At 44.6% G+C, this 21,878-nt stretch overlaps 1 protein-coding gene across 1 annotated transcript in view; it reads left to right on the forward strand.

The window, feature by feature from the left end:
* FLII (FLII actin remodeling protein) overlaps nt 1-13,108 on the forward strand; it is a 69,626-nt gene extending 56,518 nt beyond the window's left edge. The window contains exons 27-30 of the mRNA XM_033963658.1: nt 8,893-8,999; nt 9,967-10,072; nt 10,393-10,458; nt 11,871-13,108. Of these exons, the coding sequence (XP_033819549.1) occupies nt 8,893-8,999; nt 9,967-10,072; nt 10,393-10,458; nt 11,871-12,005 (414 nt within the window). The 3' untranslated portion in view covers nt 12,006-13,108. The remainder of the gene's footprint in view (nt 1-8,892; nt 9,000-9,966; nt 10,073-10,392; nt 10,459-11,870) is intronic.
* Nucleotides 13,109-21,878: the final 8,770 nt, after the last annotated feature.

Consider the following 21,878-nt stretch of genomic DNA (forward strand, 5'->3'; position numbering starts at 1 on the left):
CAAAGGATTCTATCTTTTTTATTTTATGTATTTATTGAGATTTATTAATTGCTTTTTATGAAGAGATTCGTCCGAGGCAGTACAAATTTGGCATAAAGCTTACAATTTTGTTACCAGCATAGAATTTATTTATTTATTTTAAAATATTTATATTCCCCATATCACAAAAATCTATGTGGATTACAAAATGAGGTGTACTTGGAAACAGCAAATTGAAACCTAATAATAGGATTAACATTTTACAGTATCAGAAATATAAACCTTTAATAGCATTGGAAAACAATGATGATAATTAATTTTTATATACCACTATAACAAAAAAAGTTCAAAGCGGTTCACATACAATCAAAATAGAGATAACATAAAAAAACAATCAGTTAAAATTGGAATACATCAATTAAAAAACAGTACAATTGAAGTACATCAGTTAGGAATAAAATGAATTTAAAAAATTGTAGTTCTAGGATGTAGACATGTCGAACAGACGGGTCTTTAATCTTTTCCTAAAATCAAAATAGGAAGTGGCCTCTAATATAAGCTTTCCCAGCCACAAATTCAGTTTAGCTGCCTGGAAGGAAAAAATTCTATCAAAAAACTTCTTGTATTGGCAGTAGAATGTAAACGATACCGAAATAGACAGCATAGAAGAACGTTCGCCTATCGTAGATGATAGTCACAATGTCAGCAAAATACAAATCAAACTTCCTCATTTCACCAGATGAGTCCAAATATCTGTATTAGGAATCCCTGATTGCAAAAGATAGAGTAGCAAACACCAAAATTCAAAACTAGGTAAAGGAGAGACCAAAGACAGTGTTTTAATTTAAAATAGTTAATCACAATTAATTGCATGATTTAAAGGTACACACATTTTCTCTCCTCTCCCCTCCCCTGCATTAGGTATTATATCTTTGCTGGTGGTGATGCCAAAGCCTTGCCAGTCAAAGAAATCCACTGCCAAGCTGCCTCCTTCCTTCTTGTACTGCCACAGGTGCTATAAAGGCAATGGCATACCTCCAGATGCCAATTCTGGCAGTCCCAGAGTATGCTCAGTTCACCCACAAACAGAGCATGCTTGGGGAAGGAGAGATGCCGGACCATCTAGGGAGGGGTGGAAGAGAGGGAGAAGACTGGTGGCATGTGATCTTCATAAGGCAATACTGATAGCTTGATTAAGATAATAATTTAATAATAATAATAATTTTTATTTTTATATACCGCCATAACAGAAGGTTCTAGGCGGTTCACAGCAAGCAGGATAATACATACATACAGTGCAGATAAATACAGCGAGTTAAAAAACATCTTAAGTTAAAAATAATCTCCTCCTTCACACGTTTTTGAATTATTGAGTTCAAATTTTTTTTGCAACCAAGGAACACAGTACTAATGACACACTCTTTAACAAGCCAGAAAAACAAAGGGGTGGCAAACCCAAACCACAAAAGTCAAATAAAAAATGCAAGCAGTGGAAAAGCCACAAATAACCAAGATGAGGAAAGACTAAAACGGTGAGGGCTCTTCAGCTTGGAAAAGAGATGGCTGAGGGGAAATTTGATGGAAGTCTACAAAATCCTGAGTGGAGTAGAACGGGCACCAGTGGATTGATTCCCCCCCCCCCCCCCATGACAAAGACTAGGGGGCACTCAAAGTTACAGGGAAATACTTTTAAAACCAATAGGAGGCAATATTTTTTCACTCAGAGAATAATAGTTAAGCTCTGGAACGCATTGCCAGAGGTTAGGGTAAGAGCGGATAGCGTAGCTGGTTTTAAGAAAGGTTTGGACAAGTTCCTGGAGGAAAAGTTCATGGTCTGTTATTCAGACAGACATGGGGGAAGCCACTGCTTGCCCTGGATCAGTAGCATGGAATGTTGTACTCTTTGGGTTTTTGCTAGATACTAGTGACCTGGATTAGCCACTGTGAGGACAGTTTACTGGGCTAGATGGACCATTGGTCTGACCCAATAAGGCTATTCTTATAAGAACATAAGAATTGCCGCTGCTGAGTTAGACCAGTGGTCCATCGTGCCCAGCAGTCTACTCATGCGGCAGCCCCCAGGTCAAAAACCAGTGCTCTAAATGAGTCCAGCCTCACCTGCGCACGTTCCAGTTTAGCAGAAACTTGTCCAACTTTGTCTTGAATCCCTGAAGGGTGTTTTCTCCTAGAACAGACTCCGGAAGAGCGTTCAGTTTTCTACCACTCTCTCGGTGAAGAAGAACTTCCTCACGTTTGTACGGAATCTATCCCCTTTCAACTTTAGAGAGTGCCCTCTCGTTCTCCCTACCTTGGAGAGGGTGAACAATCTGTCTTTATCTGCTAAGTCTATTCCCTTCAGTATTTTGAATGTTTCGATCATGTCTCCTCTGTTCAAGGGAGAAGAGGCCCAGTTTCTCCAATCTCTCACTAGGGCAACTCCTCTAGTTTTAATTTAAATTTAGTCGCTCTTCTCTGGACCCTTTCGAGTCGTACCGTGTCCTTCATGTGTGGCGACCAGTGCTGGACGCAGTACTCCAGGTGAGGGCGCAACATGGCCTGGTAGAGCGGCATGATAACTTTCTCCGATCAGTTCGTGATCCCCTTCTTTATCACTCCTAGCATGCTGTACGTCCTTTTTGCCGACGCCGCACATTGCGCGGACGGCTTCATCGACTTGTCGATCAGAACTCCCAAGTCTTTTTCCTGGGAGGTCTCTCCAAGTACCACCTCGGACATCCTGTATTCCTGCATGAGATTTTTGGTACCAACATGCATCACTTTACACTTATCTATGTTGAACCTCATTGCCCATTTCTCGAGCTTGATTATGTCATGTTGCTGATCTTCACAATCCCCCTGTGTCTTCACTACTCTGAATAACTTCGTATTGTCTGCAAATTTAATCACCTCACTCGTCATATCAATGTCCAGATCATTTATATAAAGATGTTGAAGAGCATGGGTCCAAGCACCGAGCCCTGCAGCACCCCACTGGTGACGCTTTTCCAGTCCGAGTATTGTCCATTTACCCCCACTCTCTGTTTCCTTTGTTCCAGCCAGTTTTTAATCCACATGAGTATTTCACCCTCGATTCCATGGCTCACAATTTTCCGAAGTAGTCATTCATGTGGAACCTTGTCAAACACCTTCTGAAAATCCAGATATACGTCGTCAACTGGGTCGCCCTTGTCTATCTGCCTGTTTACTCCCTCGAATAATTGCAGCAAGTTCTTCAAACAAGATCTGCCTTTGCTGAAACCGTGCTGGTTAGTCCTCATCAGACCGTGTCCGTCAAGGTGATCAATGATGCGGTCCTTTATCAGCACCTCTACCATCTTTCCCAGTACCGAGGTCAGATTCACCAGTCTGTAGTTTCCTGGATCTCCCCTTGAACCTTTTTTGAAGATCAGCGTAACATTTGCCACCTTCCAGTCTTCCGGAATCCTTCCCGATTTGATCGACAGATTGGCTATTAGTTGAAGCAATTCAACTATAGCCCCTTTCTGTTCCTTGATGACCCTCGAATGGATGCCATCCAGTCCTGGGGATTTATCGCTCTTAAGCCTACCAATCTGCCTGCATACCTCTTCTAGGAAGCAGGTGCTGAGGGAAGCAGGCACAGGAGGAACAAACACATAAGCATAAGTAAGGTAAGGTATAGCAAAGGCTGCACACACAGGAAGAAGGCAGGAAGCAGGCATAGAAGAAACACGTAATCTTAACTGTTATCTTTAAGCAGGAACGACAATGGAAGCAGAGGAGAACCAGAAGATGAGCTTTCCAGTGTTCTGCACGGACTGTCATATGTATGACTACCTCCCCTCGGGGAGACAGTCATATGTATGCAGTCGGTGCCAGGAGCTGAAAAGCTTGAAGAAGGAAGTCAAGCGACTAGAGGACAAGATACAGGAGCTAGAAGAACTCTACACCATGGAGGACCCAGTCAAGACAGCTGAAGACTACATGAGTGAGAGACACATCGAAGAGGAAGTCAGAGAACTCGAGAATTTCATTGAGGAGGCATACAGGAGGAGGGTGGAAGAGGATAAACTTCAGATGAAAGATGAAGATATACCAACACCAACACGGAAGGGAGAACAAGAAGCAGATGACCCCAAAGAAGACACCCACAGAGGAACACCACAAGAGGGAGAGAAATTGGCTAATCGATGCCCAGAAGAAGAAAGAGCGAAGCACGCCGGGGATATTGACCTGAGACCGAAGCGAAAATTGAAGAAGGGAAAGTCAGCAATCCTAGTGGGAGATTCGATCCTAAGGCATGTGGACAGCCACATAGCAGGAGGGAGAGAGGATCGACTGGTGACCTGCCTCCCAGGAGCAAGAACCAAGAACATCGTGGACAAAATTGGGAAGATCCTGGAAGGAGCGGAGACGGAAGAGACCGCAGTGATGATCCACATCAGGACGAATAATGTCAGCAGGAGAGACTACAGAAGGAGCACGCTGATAGAACAGTTCAAGATCCTGGGAATGAAGCTGAAGATGAGGACCCAGAAGATAGCGTTCTCAGAGATCCTACCGGTACCGAGGGCAGATGTGAAAAGGCAGGAGGAACTACAATCAATAAATGCGTGGATGAGGAAATGGTGTGAGGAAGAAGGATTCCACTTCGTGAGGAACTGGACAACGTTCTGGGGCAAGAGCAAGCTCTACAGGAGAGATGGACTGCACCTGAGCACGGCGGGAACAAGACTTCTATCAAACAGAGGAGGAATAGAACAAGAGAGGAATAGAACAGGCTTTAAACTAAGAGGAAGGGGAAAGCCGACAGTCGACCAAGCGTCGATGATTCGGAAGAAGGTATCACGTGATGATACTAAGGGAATGCAAGGCTCGGAAGAAACAAAGGACAAATTACAGGAGTCGACTAACCCAGAAGAAGAGGTTAGAAGGAGTGTACCAAAGGAGAAGACACTAAAGACCGAAACACAGGGAAAGGAAATGAAGACACTTAAATGCCAGGATCTAAACTGCATATATACTAATGCAAGGAGCCTAGGAAACAAAATGGGGGACATGGAAGCAGAGATGAAACAAGAATGCAAAAATAGTTGCACAGTTACTATGGGAGATTTCAACTACCCCGGGATAGACTGGAGTCTTGGAAACTCAAAATGCGCTAGGGAAACAGAATTCCTGGAGGTTACACAAGATTGCTTCATGGAGCAGCTTGTTAGAGAACCGACGAGAGGAAATGCCACTTTGGATCTAATCCTAAATGGGTTAATGGGACCTGCAAAGGAAGTGGAAATAGTGGGACCGTTGGGAAACAGTGACCAAAACATGATCAAGTTCAAGGTTGAAGCAGGAATACCAAAAGGAAAGAGAACCATGGCGACAACTTTCAACTTCAGAAAAGGAAACTATGAAGCAATGAGGAAAATGGTAAGGAAGAAACTTAGGAACACTTCCAAGAAATGGAGGATGGTAGAACATGCCTGGTCTTTTTTCAAGGACACGGTGAGCGAGGCGCAAAATCTGTACATCCCCAGATTCAGAAAGGGGAGCAAAAAGAGTCGAATAAAGGACCCAATATGGATGACTAAAATAGTGAAGGAAGCGATAAGTAATAAGAAAAATTCATTCAGGAGATGGAAAAAGGACAAAACTGAAGGAAACTGGATAGAGCACAGGAAGTATCAAAAGGAATGTCACCGTGTGGTTCGAAAAGCCAAGAGAGTATGAAGAGAAGTTAGCCAGGGAGACTCGTAATTTCAAACCGTTCTTCAGATATGTTAAAGGGAAACAGCCAGCTAGGGAGGAGGTGGGACCGCTGAATGATGGAGTCAGGAAGGGAGTAGTGAAGGAGGAGAAAGAAGTCGCGGAAAGACTGAACATGTTCTTTTCGTCTGTATTTACAAACGAAGACACAACCAACATACCGGAACCTGAGCAATTCTTCAATGGAAATCAAGCAGAAAAATTAACATTCATGGAAGTGAGCCTTGAAGATGTGCGCAGGCAGATAGATAAACTAAAAATAGACAAATCTCCAGGTCCGGACGGAATCCATCCAAGGGTTCTGAAGGAACTAAAGGAGGAGATAGCAGAACTACTGCAGCAAATATGCAATCTATCCCTGAAAACAGGCGTGATCCCGGAGGATTGGAAGACGGCCAACACCACGCCCATCTTTAAAAAGGGATCAAGAGGTGACCCGGGAAACTACAGACCGGTGAGTCTGACCTCGGTTCCCGGAAAAATGGCGGAAGCACTGATAAAAGAAAACATCGATGATCACTTGGAAAGAAACAAACTTCTGATAACCAGCCAACATGGTTTCTGCAAGGGGAGATCGTGCCTAACCAACTTACTACACTTCTTTGAAGGAATTAACAAACAGATGGACAGAGGTGACCCCATAGACATCATATACCTTGATTTCCAAAAAGCCTTTGATAAGGTGCCCCATGAACGATTACTCCGGAAACTGAAGAACCATGGGGTGGACGGAGACGTACATAGATGGATCAGAAACTGGTTGGCAGGTAGGAAACAAAGGGTAGGGTTGAAGGGACACTACTCTGACTGGAGGAGGGTCACGAGTGGTGTTCCGCAGGGCTCAGTGCTCGGGCCGCTGTTATTTAATATATTCATAAATGATCTAGAAACAGGGACGAAGTGTGAGATAATAAAATTTGCAGATGACACCAAACTATTTAGGGAAGCTCGGACTAAAGAGGACTGTGAGGAATTGCAAAGGGACTTGAACAAACTAGGAGAATGGGTGACAAAATGGCAAATGAAGTTCAACGTTGAGAAATGTAAAGTATTGCATGTGGGAAGCAAAAACCCAAGGTACAACTATACGATGGGAGGGATGTTATTGAATGAGAGTACCCAAGAGAGGGACTTGGGGGTAATGGTGGACAGGTCAATGAAGCCGACTGCACAGTGCGCAGCAGCCGCTAAGAGAGCGAATAGAATGCTAGGTATAATCAAGAAGGGTATTACAGCCAGGACGAAAGAAGTTATCCTGCCGCTGTATCGGGCGATGGTGCGCCCACACCTGGAATACTGTGTCCAGTTTTGGTCGCCATATCTTAAGAAGGATATGGCGTTACTCGAGAGAGTTCAGAGAAGAGCGACACGTCTGATAAAAGGGATGGAAAACCTTTCATACGCTGAGAGATTGGAGAAACTGGGTCTCTTTTCCCTGGAGAAGAGGAGACTTAGAGGGGATATGATAGAGACTTATAAGATCATGAGGGGCATAGAGAGAGTAGAGAGGGACAGATTCTTCAAACTTTCAAAAAATAAAAGAACAAGAGGCCATTCGGAAAAGTTGAAAGGGGACAGATTCAATACAAATGCCAGGAAGTTCTTCTTTACCCAACGTGTGGTGGACACTTGGAATGCGCTTCCAGAGGACGTTATAGGGCAGAATACAGTACTGGGATTTAAGAGAGGATTGGACATTTTCCTGCTGGAAAAGGGAATAGAAGGGTATAAATAGAGGATTACTGCTCAGGTCCTGGACCTGTTGGGCCGCCGCGTGAGCGGACTGCTGGGCACGATGGACCTCAGGTCTGACCCAGCAGAGGCATTGCTTATGTTCTTATGTTAGGATGATCGTCAACCCTGTCAGTTTCCCATCTTCGTTTCCAGCATATAGCCTGATGGGTTCCAGTATGCTGTGTATATCCTCTTCGGTAAATACAGACGCAAAAAATGTGTTCAGTTTGTCGGAGATTGCTTTGTCCTCCTGTAGCACTCCCTTTATTCCATGGTCATCCAACAGTCCCACCGCATCCTTCGCGGGTCGTTTCCCCTTAATATATCGAAGAAACGACTTGAAGTTTTTCGCCTCCTTGGCTATTTTTTCCTTGTAGTCTCTTTTGGCCCCTTTTACCACTTTATGCCACCTGCGTTGATGTTGTTTGTGCTTATTACAGTTTATGTTCTTATGTGTCCAAAATAAAATCACTTTATTAAAAACTATATATAAAAAATGAAGCAGCAAAATCCAGATGAATAGATGTACTAAGGACCCAACAAGGACTGTTTCGGCAGCCTATACCTTCATCAGGATACTGTAAATCCTGTTCTGCGCCATATAAAATCATGGAAATTTGGATTAAAACCAGGTTGATACACTGACGACGATACACCAAACTGACGATAGTAAAAGAAAAAAATAATTAAACAAAGTGTTTTGGGTTGTTGTTTTTTTTTAAACTAAACACGAAAGAAAAGAAAAAACTGACTAAAGTCAGAAAACCACAAGAATTTCAAGTGTTATATTGTTGTTATTAATGATATTTTCCTGTACACTTGCTGGAAGATTTTAAAATGAATAAAGAATTAAAAAAAAAAAAAAGAAAACCACAAGAGCGGGAAGGCAGCGAAAAGAAAATTTTTCAACAGCCGTTGAAACGCGACTTCTTAGCTCCGTCGAAACTAAGAAACTGAAGGACTGCGTGCCCTCATCGGAAGGGAAGGCACTCGCACATGCGCGGTTTGGGCTATCACGCTCTTTTTGAATTCTTAAAGTAGTGATGCACTTTTAAAGTGGTCCGTACCGGGGCTCCGTCGGTGACGTCATCCATACGTGAGAATATGCTGCCTGCTTGTCCAGGGATAATCGTGCATTAGTCTCCTGCTACAAAGCACAGATTGGAACATTCAAATAATGTAGATCTAATGTTCCCACTGGCAAAACAATATGAAACTTCTTAATGGGCAGCTGAGAAGCAAATGGAATTGAGACATAAACATAGATTGACCAGCTAGGCCGGACAAAGTCATTTGTTAAACTGAATGCAAATTGTATGTACAGCTGAATAAGATTGAGGAACTGGTATAAGTTACAGGGTGTATAGCGAGCTGGTTCAAGTGCAGAGCGAGTGGATAGTCAATTGCCACGTGTATTAAAGGCTATAACCTTTTTAGGTCATTAATGAGGGCGAGGAACCTGAGAACTTCTTCTGGGTGGGTATTGGAGGACAGAAGCCATATGATGAAGATGCAGATTACATGAAGTACTCCAGACTGTTCAGGTAAGGAACAGGCTTTAGGTAAACTGATTCCAGTGCAGGGATGGGCCTAAGGGGCCCTGATTGGCCTAGGCACTTAAGGCCCCTTCCATAGAAGGGATCATAGGCACCTGGGCTTATCAGAGCCTTGAGCCTCTCCTCGGTACAACCCAGGATGCACTGGGAAGAGGAAGGCCGCCATTATGAAGGTGGACCCGCCAGCAGGAGGGAGTGGGCATCCCACATTCTGAAGAAAGGTACAGGGGTTGTCGGGGGGGGGGATTAAAGGGAGGGAGAGAGGAATCTGATCTCCCTGCTGGTTCAGCTGATCCTGGCAGGGGAATCCCCCATCAACTGAGCCAGCAGGACTCCCCAAAACCAGCTCAGCTGATTGGAAGCCTGGGGTGGGGGGGTCTTGCCTTAAAGCCTCCAGTGGTCATCTTGTCAGTTTGGTTACCTTTGGGGTACTTAGACCCGATTTAAATTTGTGTAAATTCCACCTAGGCTGTCCTGGGAAAGCTTCGATTATTGCTTCAGGACATCTATGTTTAATCCCACCCATAACACACCTCCCAAAATGCCTCTTTGAGCTCTGGACACACAGCATCTTAGAAGTGCTGACTTAGGCAGGTTTTTAGACATTTTAAAGTTTTGATTATGCCCTTCTGTGCCTTCAGCGTCCTAAAAAATAACAATTGCTGACGTGTTTACTCCCCTATGCTTTTTCCCATGCCACATCCGACTTGCTTCTCCCACCCCCATTTCTGAAAATTCTGAGTGATTAGACTGGCAGAAGCTTTGAGCTCTCCGAAAGACAGACAACCATGTGCTCCTCTTGGAGCTTCCTTCTGCTGCCCCCACCATACACAAACCTCTATCCCAGATGCAGAACAGGTGCAAGCTATCCTCAGGGATGAGGGAGGGAATGGAGAAGTGTATGCAGGAGGGAACCTGGATCTGTTCTGATGCTCTCTGTTCTTGTGTGATACAGGTGCTCCAATGAGAAGGGCTATTTCTCAGTCTCTGAAAAGTGTTCCGATTTCTGTCAGGATGACCTGGCAGATGATGACATCATGCTACTAGATAATGGCCGAGAGGTGAGCCCCCCCCCCCCTATCTCTCCTGCACCTTCAATGCTCTGATCCCACATTGCTTGGGTCCCTTCATAATACAAGAGTTTCTGGCAGCTGAGGGCCTCAGATTTTTGGCATGGGAGAGTGAAATGTATCTGAGGCATAGAGAGCCTGATCCTGGTGTTCTTTTGGAGCTGAAGCTTTCACGTATCAAGTTCTGCACAGAGCATGGCCTTTATTCTCAAGAGGCTGTAGCGCAGTGACGTGCTCTTGCAAATTCTTTGCACCCATTGTTCATTCTGACTCGAATGCTGTTGGTCTGACTGTATTTCTATGTGCTGCAGGTCTACATGTGGGTTGGAACACAGACCAGCCAAGTTGAGATCAAGCTGAGCCTGAAGGCGTGTCAGGTAGAAGTCTTTCTCTAGCAATCCATGCACATGTTGAATGCATATCTGTCCTGCTATTTCTAGTGTGTGGCGGAACTTAGTAATAAAAGATTTTCCCCTGTTATTACATGTGCGTCACACTGAACACTTTCAGCTCTTTAGACAAAAGGAACCCGAGTAAACACATTCCACAGTTTTTAATCTAATCTAATGCTTGACTTTATATACCGAGTCATCATTCAAGGAATAGTTAAGTTATCGAATAAAAAACCAGAAAAGAATAAGATTAAGTTTGGTAACATTAATTTTCAAAGTGTTTAGCAAATAAAGTAGCTTTTAAGGATTTGCAAAAAGATTGTGGAAGGCCATTCCACAGTTGAGAGAGCTTAAAAATCAGAGAGTGACTGAAAAACTTAACTCCCTTAATCCCTTTTTTGGAAGGAAGAGATCATTTGAATTGTTGATCACTTCTTGCAAAAGAAAATCTACAAACATTCCAGGATAGAGGAAAGAGAGGAGTAAAAATACCTTATAAAAGTTTAAAAACAGCACAGGCACACTTAAATTGAACTCTAAAACAAACTGGGAGCCAATGGAGACTCTGACACAACGGCGTCACGTGATCAAATTTACGTGTCCCAAAAATCAATTTCGCAGCAGTATTTTGAATTAATTGCAGTCTGTAGAGGCAAATTTTAACACCAAGGTAAATAACATTGCAAAAGTCAAGACGAGATACTTATGTCTTTCTTTCTCGTTTATAGCTCACTTGTTAACTAAGCAGCTAATAATACAATGCATTGTAATTGTGAATGCATCTTTTATTATTTACAGCCAAAGGCTAAACTACCTGTCAAGATCTAAAACAATTTGTTTCTCAGTTTAAATGAGGGCAAAAAGAGATTAATTTTCATAATGTGCTTAGGCTAGGTTTGTCATGGCTTCAGGCTGCACCTTATCATACTTTGCACTTTATTATATTTATAAGGCAGTTTCTTGGGAGCTAATACAGCCCTAAGTTAAATTTCCCAGGAGGGACTGTTTGACCCTGATTTTCAGCACTTTACTTATTTGCGTGGTTTGCCCATGGGGCTGGTCACCCATGAGTTGCTGCCTGAGCTCAAAAATCCCTCGTTTACATTCCGAGAGCTCATACTGATGTCCCTTTATATTTCTATTTTTTCAGGGCCAAACAGTCTCCCTGAGGATTTGTCCAGTCTAGCCAATTATAGATAGTTTTGCATATTGGATGTATTGGCAACTGTTGTGTCCATAGGGTTACATTTTTCAGGCTGTTCTAACAGCACTACAGCACCTACATGTGAGGAGGGAGTCTCAGGGTATCTTCCACTCAGTCGTAGTAAGACAAACCCTAAACAGAATATATCTGTATTTATCTGGGAGTAATCTATCTTGTTTTTGCCTTTCGACAGGTCTACATGCAGCACGTGCGCGCAAAGGATGCTGAACACCCTCGCAAGTTGAGACTTGTGCGTAAGGGAAATGAGCCACACCCCTTCACACGCTGCTTCCATGCTTGGGGTGCCTTCCGTAAGCCCCCTGCCTAAAGTATAGCACTTCCTGCTGCAGGAAACAGATGGAGGTAGCTAAAAGCAATCACCTGTGCTGGAGTCAGCCCACCAAGGGCTTGACAGACACAAGGGTGGCAGTGTTTTTTCTGGAGATAGTGCTGTAGTTCCAAAGAAGAGACTGGGATGCTGCAAACAGAACTCCCTCCTCACCACAGAACGGGCAAAGCCTGCATTTATTTCTGGTTTTGTTTAATTCCTTTACATTAGACTATATCCCAGTGGCCCTGGACTTTATTTTTTTTCATGGTGGGACAGTTTAAATACTCCTGAATGGCACTACTTCTAGTGGGTACCTTCTCTTTTTATCAAGATATAAGCATAGGCTAAAAGCTGTTCTAGTACACAAAAGGTTAATGTCTACTTTCTGGCTTCTCAACCCAGGCCTTAAGACAGGGTCATTTGTTCAGGATATCCACACATAGATATATCTGCATCAATGTATGCAAATTTCTCATGCATATTCATTGTAGATATCCTGAAAACCAGTATGAGTGAGTGTGTCCCAAGCATTAAGTCTAGGTGGGAGGAAACACCCTTATTGAAGTGTATTTCATGTGACTGCCTCTAATATTGACTTTCTAAGCAAACGAGCTTACAGATGAAAATACTGGTGGGGGGGGGGATCCAGATCTTGGCCTCTGAAAGGATAGACAGATTATTCACCTGTTTTCTGTTACATTACCACTTGCTGTGAAGAAGCTTGATAGGGCAGCTCCTGTGCAAGGAGTAGGGTTGTCCAGCTCACAGCTGCTCTGTGCTAGGCTTATGGCTCCCTTAGCTCCTACAGTAATGGAGAGGATGAGCATAGGATAAGGAAGACAGTCTGTGTAAAGCCCACTCTGAAACCCACGTGTGGCTCTACAGACAACACAAAGCGCTTTAGGCTCCTGCTTTTCTTCTCCCTGCCTGTGGCACAGTGGGCCTTGTCTTTACCTGTTACAATGAGGCAAACAGTGCTGAGGAAGAGAAAGAAAACTCCTTTCTGATGCAAAAAGTTAAGTGCCATATTGACTGTTTACTGTAAAAAAAAAAAATTTATCTTATTTAAATAAAGGAATTTGTAGGTTATATTACCAAAAGTCCCACGTGCATTACTTATTTTCGTGCCTGTCCTAGAGGGTTAGTTTTTAAATGATGGCTGCAACTGGAGCCCCCTCATCACTACAGCTAGGCATCTCCAGGCAGTGTCTAAATTCTTCTGCCTTTTACAAAAGTTTATGAAGGATAGTGCTGCTTTACTGCAACCATCTCCTGGTCCTACTATTCCTAGCTGTGTAGAACTCCCCTCCCCCCCCCATCAGATCACCTAGTAGAGGTTCTGCAGGACAACGTGGGGGCCTTGCACCCCATATGCTCCTCTCCAGCTCAGGGACCAGCCTCTCCCAGAGATTGGTCAGACCATAAGGATGTTATTATTGCAGACCTCAACCAGCCTTCACTCTCTCTTTTGCAGCCAGTTCTAACAGAGGAACATTCCTATCCTAAATGCTTGTAAAAGGTATCTTCTCTTCTGAGTCTGCATCAAGCCACCCCCCCCCCCCCCCCACAGCCAGTAAGGATTTCTAAGCTATCATTCAATCCTGTAAGACTCCAGTGAAGGAGATTATTTCCTTTCCAGCTGATTGGCAAAAGACCCCACAACTTCTAAACATCTTGAACTGAAGTATAACATACAGACAGTACCTGGTCATGACCTTCAAGTCCATCACCATTCTGTGGTCCTGACGTCCAAGAAGTCCCAAGGCAGCAAAAGCTCATAGTAATGCACCAAGCAAAAAAACAAAAGGAATTGACCCCGAAATATCCACAAAGAAGAAAATCCAGAGAAAACCAAAAACACGCTGTGGAGTGATGATATTTCTAAATGGACTTTATTTGAAAGTGTCAAAGTTCCAAAGGTACACTGAAATCATCCACATAAATTCATCCACTGAAAGGACATAGTCCACTAGGGATACAGGACCCAACACGGTCTGCATTTCGACAAAAAATCTTCTTCAGGGGTCCTATAAAGGTAAGTACATGGGAAACACAATTGTGGATGAATTTATTTATGTGGATGATTTCAGTGTACCTGTGGAACTTTGACACTTTCAAATAAAGTCCATTTAGGAACATCATCACTCCAGAGTTTTTTTTGGTTTTCTCATAGTAATGCACCTCCATCTCCTAGATTCTACTGGCTGTAAGGTGTACCACGGTTCCATGCTTTCATCAAGGATCAGCTTGAAATCTTACATTTTCAACATTCAGTGCTACAGCCTCACCTGAGGCCATTCCCAATCTTCATGGTGACACTACAAGAGTGTACTCGTCACTTAATTAAAATCAATTCTAATGCTTATACTATGGCAGCTAGGACAGCAGCCAGACACACAGCATGGCTAAGGTGTCAGACCTCAGGGAAGATCATGACAGCTTGGTTGGAGAAAAGCTAAGAGAGTGGTTCGTACTTTAAGGATTCCTCGGCAGCACATCCTTCAGATCAATCTCAACAACTGTGCTGTCCTGTCCTTCATGTAGAGCAAGGGTGTCAAACTCAATCACATAAGGGATTGAAATCTAAAACTGAGGGCTCCTTTTATAAAAGTGAGCTAGCATTTTTAGCACACCCTAGCTGAAAAACTACCGCCTGCTCAAGAGGAGGCGATAGCGGCTAGCGTGCGCTATTCCACACATTAGAGCCCTAACACGTCTTCGTAAAAGGAGCCCTTAGCTAAGTCACGGGCCAAAATTTTTTTATTAAGATATTTAGGGGTCCTTTTATTAAGGTACGCTAAATGGACACGTTAATAAAAGGAGCCCTTAGTCTTAGTAGAAGTCTAGGGTTACAACCTCTCCAACCCCACACCGGCTCCGTCATGTAAACAAAGAAACTTTTCCTCTCTCTGTTAAAGCCTGATCTAAGAGCATCTCAGGATAGACATTTCAAATCTGATATATTGCAATCACAAAACAGAAACTACCTTTTGCTTACCACTAATACTCAGAGACAAAGAAATGTTCCTACAGTTGATATCAACAAAGAAAAAGAAATAAATCAGGTTCCTGCAGAGATATTATTTCTGAATCTGCTCTTATAGTACTATTCCCCCCAAAAAAAACACATATGCCTACACTTACGCACATATGTGCCTCCAATTTAATTTTTTTTTAATTTTCATTACATTTTTAATAAAATCGAGGAACTATCAACATAATCCCTGCCAGGTCAGTCTAAGGTTCTCCTCCACACTTGCTTCATATATCTCTTATGTTGTAACTATCATTGGGCCTAAGAGAGCCACAGCCAAGACTAGTACGATTTTCCCAACACGATGGAAACTCCAAATTTCCCAAAAAGTGTTTTTAACCAGACCCGTGGTGTAGTAAAATTTGGCTTGCCGGCAGACATTAAAGCAGCCTGCATAGGATCGCTGGTCAGCTGTAGCAATCCTAACAGGCTGCCATCTGCCTCATTCCCTCTGCCACGGTCCCACCCCCTCTTTTGACATACAGGACCGCAGCAGAGGGAACATGCTACTGCGGCTAAGGCAGCCTGCTAGGATCACTACAGCTGACCGGCGATCCTCTGCCAGCAAGTCAGCTTCAGTGCAAATTGGTAATTGTCCATCGGGCCAGATTTGGCCCATGGGCCAAAGTTTGACATGTCTGATGTAGAGCATATCAGCAACAATTTTTTCAGCAGTATTATCCTCAGCAACAGTTTGCTCCTTACAACACGACCAGCTTGCAACAAGCACAGCCTTCTCCTTATGTGCCAAAACACATCCTAGAGACCATAGACAACTTTCTGCATCTCAACTACCTGCGCTTAATCCTTCGCCTTGTTTTTGACCATTTGCCAGCGGGAAGGTGGCTAACTCAGTTTGCAAAGCTTGGCAGGACAGGACAGCAATCAGTAGGGCTTCTGCATCATTTCTCAGGGGTCTTTACTAAATTTCCTACCCCCATATCCTACCCTCTCTGAAGCCACCACCATCAACAGTTCTGTCTCCGCACCTCCCTCAACTTGTAGAAGTTTTCTTCTGCTGAACAATGCTCTAGCCAGGGTACTTATTTCTTCAAATAAATCAGAGGGTTTATTCAAAGTTTTTCCTCATTCCCAAGAAGATGTAAAGATTCCGCCCAATCCTTATCTCAGATCTCTCAATGCCTGCCTCCAAAGGGAAAAGTTCAGAATGATTTCCCTTACTGAAACACAATTGGTTAGCTGTCCTAGACCTCAAGACTGCATCCACTCATATTTCCATTCATCCTTCACACTTTCTACGCTTCATTTCTCAACATGCATTTGCAGTACAAGGTCCTGCTCTTTGGCCTATCGTCAGCACCACAGGTGTTCACTTCACAAAGGGCCTAGCTGTGGTAGCAGCTTATTTGCGAAAACAGCCCCATACAGTGTTTCCTTACCTAGACGATTGGCTACTACTCACCATTCACACCACAATGCATACCTTACAAACCCTGTGTTTCATCATCAGCTTCAAGAAATCCAAGCTAACTCCAGTTCAATCGCTCATGGTTATTGGAGCACTTTTAGACACAATCTCAGAAAAGACATCATGCCAGAATCACACTAGAAGACCAAGTAAGGCAATCTCTTTCCCTACCAGCTCAAACTATGCTATGCTTATTAGGACACATGGCATCGCTTTTGCTAGTGCCGCATGCCAGACTCCCCATACAGTGGCACCTGAAACAACACTGGAATCAACAACTCCATTCACTTTCAAAGCTGATTGCTCTGTCAAAAATTCTCTCCTAGGGTGAATTCAATCCACCTTCCTGCAAAAAGGATTTTCGTTTCAGCTTCCACCTCCACTACTTACCGTAACAACTGATGCTTCCAACCAAGGCTGGGGGGCACACTTCAAAAGCCTCAAAATTCAGGGACAATGGTCTGTAAGTGAAAAGACCCTGCATATCAATCATTTAGATTAGAACATTGAGCAGTTTATTGTGCTTTTTAGGCCTTCCATCCTTGGATTACCAAAGAAACAAACATTCTCATTCAGATCAAGTAGCTATGTTTTATATAAATAAAGAGTGGGGCTTGGGATCCCACACACTCTGGAGGGAAGCTCTCTTCAAGTAGACCTTCATACGGTCTATATTCCAGGAAAATTGATCCTAGAGCCATCCTTGGACCTCAATGTAGTCTTTGATGAAGGACCCTTTTGAACTGGTGAGATCTGCCTCTCACTTTCCTTTCCTGGAAAACAGCTCCTGTTACAGCAGTCACACCAGCTAGGAAAATTAGTGAGCTTTAGTCACATATCATCCTTACTTACAATTTTTTCAAAATAAAGTGCAATTATGGAACAGAGCTGAAGTTTTGTGGGTTTTTTTTTAAGGGGACAGGCTGATGCTGGGCACCTGAAGGAAGACAGCCCTAAAGAGCAACTGCAATCCTTAAGGGAGGCAAAGAAAACCATCCATAGAAGCATCTCAGCCAAGGAACAGGTCACATGCAAGCCAGTTTTGCCTGTACAGACGTTCTGCATGCACTTTTACACTTGGCTGTACCATACTCGACAGTATGACTTTCAAGCTCAGCTGTTTCCCCACTCACAGCAATGTCTATCCCCTGATTAAGGCATCTATAGATGCTGAAACTGGGATCCTAGTTGGGACAAATTAGGAGTGTTTTAGCAACACTTCATCAAGCTGGACATTATATCATAGAACTTTGTCTATTTTTATGACTTTTTTTTTTTTTATTATTATTGACTGAATAAAATATCCTCCTGGTTGACATTCTGACATCTCTTGTGCCTGTTGTTTCTAGTTTTCTGGATTCCAAAAGTCCACCACATTTGACAAACTGATCTTCTCCACCAGACTCTTGCCAAGCTTCCAGATACAAATACACACTGGAGTTCTAACAGATAGAGATCTTGGCAGTAGATTTACCAAGATATTTCTAGACCAAATCTAACGGAGCAATTAGTTATGGAGAAACAAGATAAGAACCATGGCCAGCAGCCTCAGGCACTGGTCATCTCAAGGGATGCAGGTTGGACTGCATGCTGGGCAGTCAAGCCTGTACCCTCCAAAAAATGGTACAGTAGAAAAATACGTAGGTTTCCAGCCTTAGGGCAGAACCTGCTGGTCTAGAAAAACAAGCAACATAGTAATGTGTGGAGAATCATTTAAATACAGTGGTTCCCAACCCTGTCCTGGAGGACCCCCAGACCAGTCAGGTTTTCAGAATAGCCCTAAAGAAAATGCATGGAGCAAATTTGCATGCCTGGCACCTTCAATTATATGGAGATCTCTCTCCTGCATATTCATTAGGACTATCCTGAAAAGCCAACTGGACTGGGGGTCCTCCAGGACAGGGTTGGGAACCACAGGTTTAATGTGTGAAGAATCATTACCTGGAGGAATGTAGAGTATCAACAGGTTCCCTCCTCAGCCCTACTCCCCTAATTTGCATGAGGAAGGAACTGCAAAAAAATAAAAAAAAGGAACCCACAAGTGCTGTATAGACAGTTTCCCTGTTCTTCCCCATTATTGCACTAATTCATTGTAGCCAGCTCTGCAGTCTTCACACCAAGCCATTGAATACCAGAGCCATTCAGAAAAAGTGATAGGGCCAGGCTTGGCAGTTGCCAAGTACACAAGCAGAGCAAGGATTGCAGGACAATAGGATGACACAGAACAGTAAACTCATCTTAAAATACTCCAATACCATAACCAACCAGGAGAGGGCACCTATGCAATGCATATTTTATACTTCAGAGCAGTGGTCTCAAACTCGAACCGTTTGCAGGGCCATATTTTGGATTTGTCAGTACTTGGAGGGCCTCAGAAAAAATAGTTAATGTCTTATGAAAGAAATGACAATTTTGCATGAGGTGAAACTCTTATAGTTTATAAATCTTTCCTTTTGGCTAAGTCTTAATAATAATATTGTAATTTATAGCTAGAGACGTGATCAAGAAACTGTTTTATTTTACTTTTGTGACTATGAAACACATACCAAGGGCCTCAAAATAGTACCTGATGGGCCGCGAGTTTGAGACCTCTGCTTTAGAGAGAATAAAGGAGCAATAGCAGGCCTGCTCACAATACATTTTTCCCCAAATGCAGTTTGACACTGGGATAAGTCAAGCAGCCCTGATCTACAAGCTAGCTGCAGACAGCACAGTTACTTACCGTAACAGGTGTTATCCAGGGACAGCAGGCAGATATTCTTAACGTATGGGTGAAGTCACCGACGGAGCCCCGGTACGGACACTTAACTAGAAAGTTCTAGTTGGCCGCACCGCACATGCGTGGGTGCCTTCCCGCTCGACAGAGGAGAGCGTGGTCCCCAGTTAAGATAAGCCAGCTAAGAAGCCAACCCGGGGAGGTGGGTGGGTTGTAAGAATATCTGCCTGCTGTCCCTGGATAACACCTGTTACGGTAAGTAACTGTGCTTTATCCCAGGACAAGCAGGCAGCATATTCTTAACGTATGGGTGACCTCCAAGCTAACAGAGAGGGAGGAAGGATGGTTGGCCATTAGGAAAATAAATTTTGTAACACAGATTGGCCGAAGTGCCCATCCCGTCTGGAGAAGGCATCCAGACAGTAGTGAGTAGTGAATGTGTGAACTGAGGACCAAGTGGCAGCTTTGCAGATCTCCTCAATGGGCGTGGAGCGGAGGAAAGCCACAGAAGCAGCCATAGCTCTGACCCTTGGGCCGTGACAGCACCTTCCAGTGAGAGACCGGCCCGAGTATAACAGAACACAATGCAGGCAGCAAGCCAGTTGGAAAGCGTTCGTTTAGAGACAGGACGACCTAAACGGTTAGGGTCGAAGGACAGAAAGAGCTGAGGGGACGTGCGGTGAGTTCTGGTACGGTCAAGGTAGTATGCCAGGGCACGCTTACAGTCCAGCGAGTGCAACGCCTGTTCCCCAGGATGAGAGTGGGGTTTAGGGAAAAAGACAGGCAATACAATGGACTGGTTGAGGTGGAAGTCCGAGACCATCTTGGGAAGAAATTTAGGATGGGTACGCAGAACCACCTTGTCATGGTGAAAAACCGTGAAAGGTGGGTCAGCAACCAGTGCATGCAGCTCACTAACCCTCCTGGCAGAGGTGATGGCAATGAGGAAAAGCACCTTCCATGTAAGAAATTTGAGTGAAGTCGTGGCAAGAGGCTCAAATGGAGGTTTCATGAGGGCTGAGAGAACCACATTCAGGTCCCAGACGACTGGAGGAGGCTTCAGAGGTGGTTTGACATTGAAGAGGCCTCTCATGAACCAGGAAACCAGGGGATGAGCTGTGAGAGGTTTTCCGAGGATAGGCTCATGAAACGCAGTGATGGCACTGAGGTGGACTCTGATTGAGGTAGACTTGAGGCCAGTGTCGGAGAGAGAAAGCAAATAGTCCAGTACAGTTTCCACCGCCAATGAGGTGGGATCGTGATGATGAAGTAGACACCAAGAGGAGAACCTGGTCCACTTCTGATGGTAACATTGGAGGGTGGCCGGTTTCCTGGAGGCATCCAAAATACGACGGACAGGCTGAGACAGATTCTCTGGAGAGGTCAGCCCGAGAGAAACCAAGCTGTCAGGTGGAGCGAGGACAGATTGGGATGTAGTAGAGACTGATGCTGCTGTGTAAGTAGAGTAGGAAATACAGGAAGAGGAATGGGCTCCCTGGAGCTGAGCAGGAGGGAGAACCTGTTGGCGAGGCCACCGAGGGGCGATGAGAATCATGGTGGCCTTGTCCCTGCGGAGTTTGGATAATGTCCGCAACATCAGAGGTAGTGGAGGAAAGGCATAGAGGAACCGATCCGTCCAGTCGAGCAGGAATGCATCCGGGGCCAGACGGTGAGGAGAGAAGAGTCTGGAACAGAACTGGGGCAGCTGATGGTTGTGAGGAGCTGCAAAGAGGTCCACCTGCGGAGTGCCCCAGCGAGCAAAGATGGAGTGGAGCGTGGGAGGATCCAGAGTCCACTCGTGAGGTTGAAGGATGCGGCTGAGATTGTCGGCCAGGGAGTTCTGTTCGCCCTGGATATAGACAGCCTTGAGGAAGAGACTGTGGGCCGTGGCCCAGGTCCAGATGCGGATGGCCTCCTGACAGAGGAGGGGAGACCCGGTGCCGCCTTGCTTGTTTATGTAGTACATGGCGACCTGGTTGTCTGTGCACAGGAGAAGGACCTGAGGGTAGAGAAGGTGCTGGAAGGCTTGGAGAGCATAGAACATGGCTCTGAGTTCCAGGAAATTGATGTGATGTTGACGCTCCTGAGGGGTCCAGAGTCCCTGGGTGCGAAGATCTCCTAGGTGAGCTCCCCACGCATAAGGGGAGGCATCTGTGGTTATGATCATGGAGTGAGGGGGTAGATGAAAGAGTAGACCCCTGGAAAGATTGAAGGAGTTCAACCACCGTTGAAGAGATTGCTGAAGAGACGATGTCACAGAGATAGGATGAGAAAGAGGATCGGTGGCCTGTGACCATTGGTTGGCTAGAGTCCACTGAGGTGTCCTGAGGTGGAGTCGCGCCAGAGGAAGTACATGGACCGTCGAGGCCATGTGGCCCAGGAGGATCATCATCTGCCGAGCTGGAATGGAGTGATGAAGAAGCACCTGACGGCAGAGGTGGAGCAGAGTTCGATGGCGGTCGGAGGGGAGAAATGCCCTCATTAGAGTGGTGTCGAGAACTGCTCCAATGAACTGAAGTCACTGTGTGGGAAGCAGATGCGACTTGGGGTAGTTGATCTCGAAACCCAGGAGATGGAGGAACGAGATGGTGTGTTGAGTGGCTTGCAGCACAAGCTGAGACGTAGGTGCTTTCACCAGCCAATCGTCCAAGTAGGGGAACACCTGAAGGTCGTGAGACCTGAGGAAGGCCG

The sequence above is a fragment of the Geotrypetes seraphini genome, chromosome 11 (assembly GCF_902459505.1).
Source record: "Geotrypetes seraphini chromosome 11, aGeoSer1.1, whole genome shotgun sequence".
Classification (NCBI taxonomy): domain Eukaryota; kingdom Metazoa; phylum Chordata; class Amphibia; order Gymnophiona; family Dermophiidae; genus Geotrypetes; species Geotrypetes seraphini.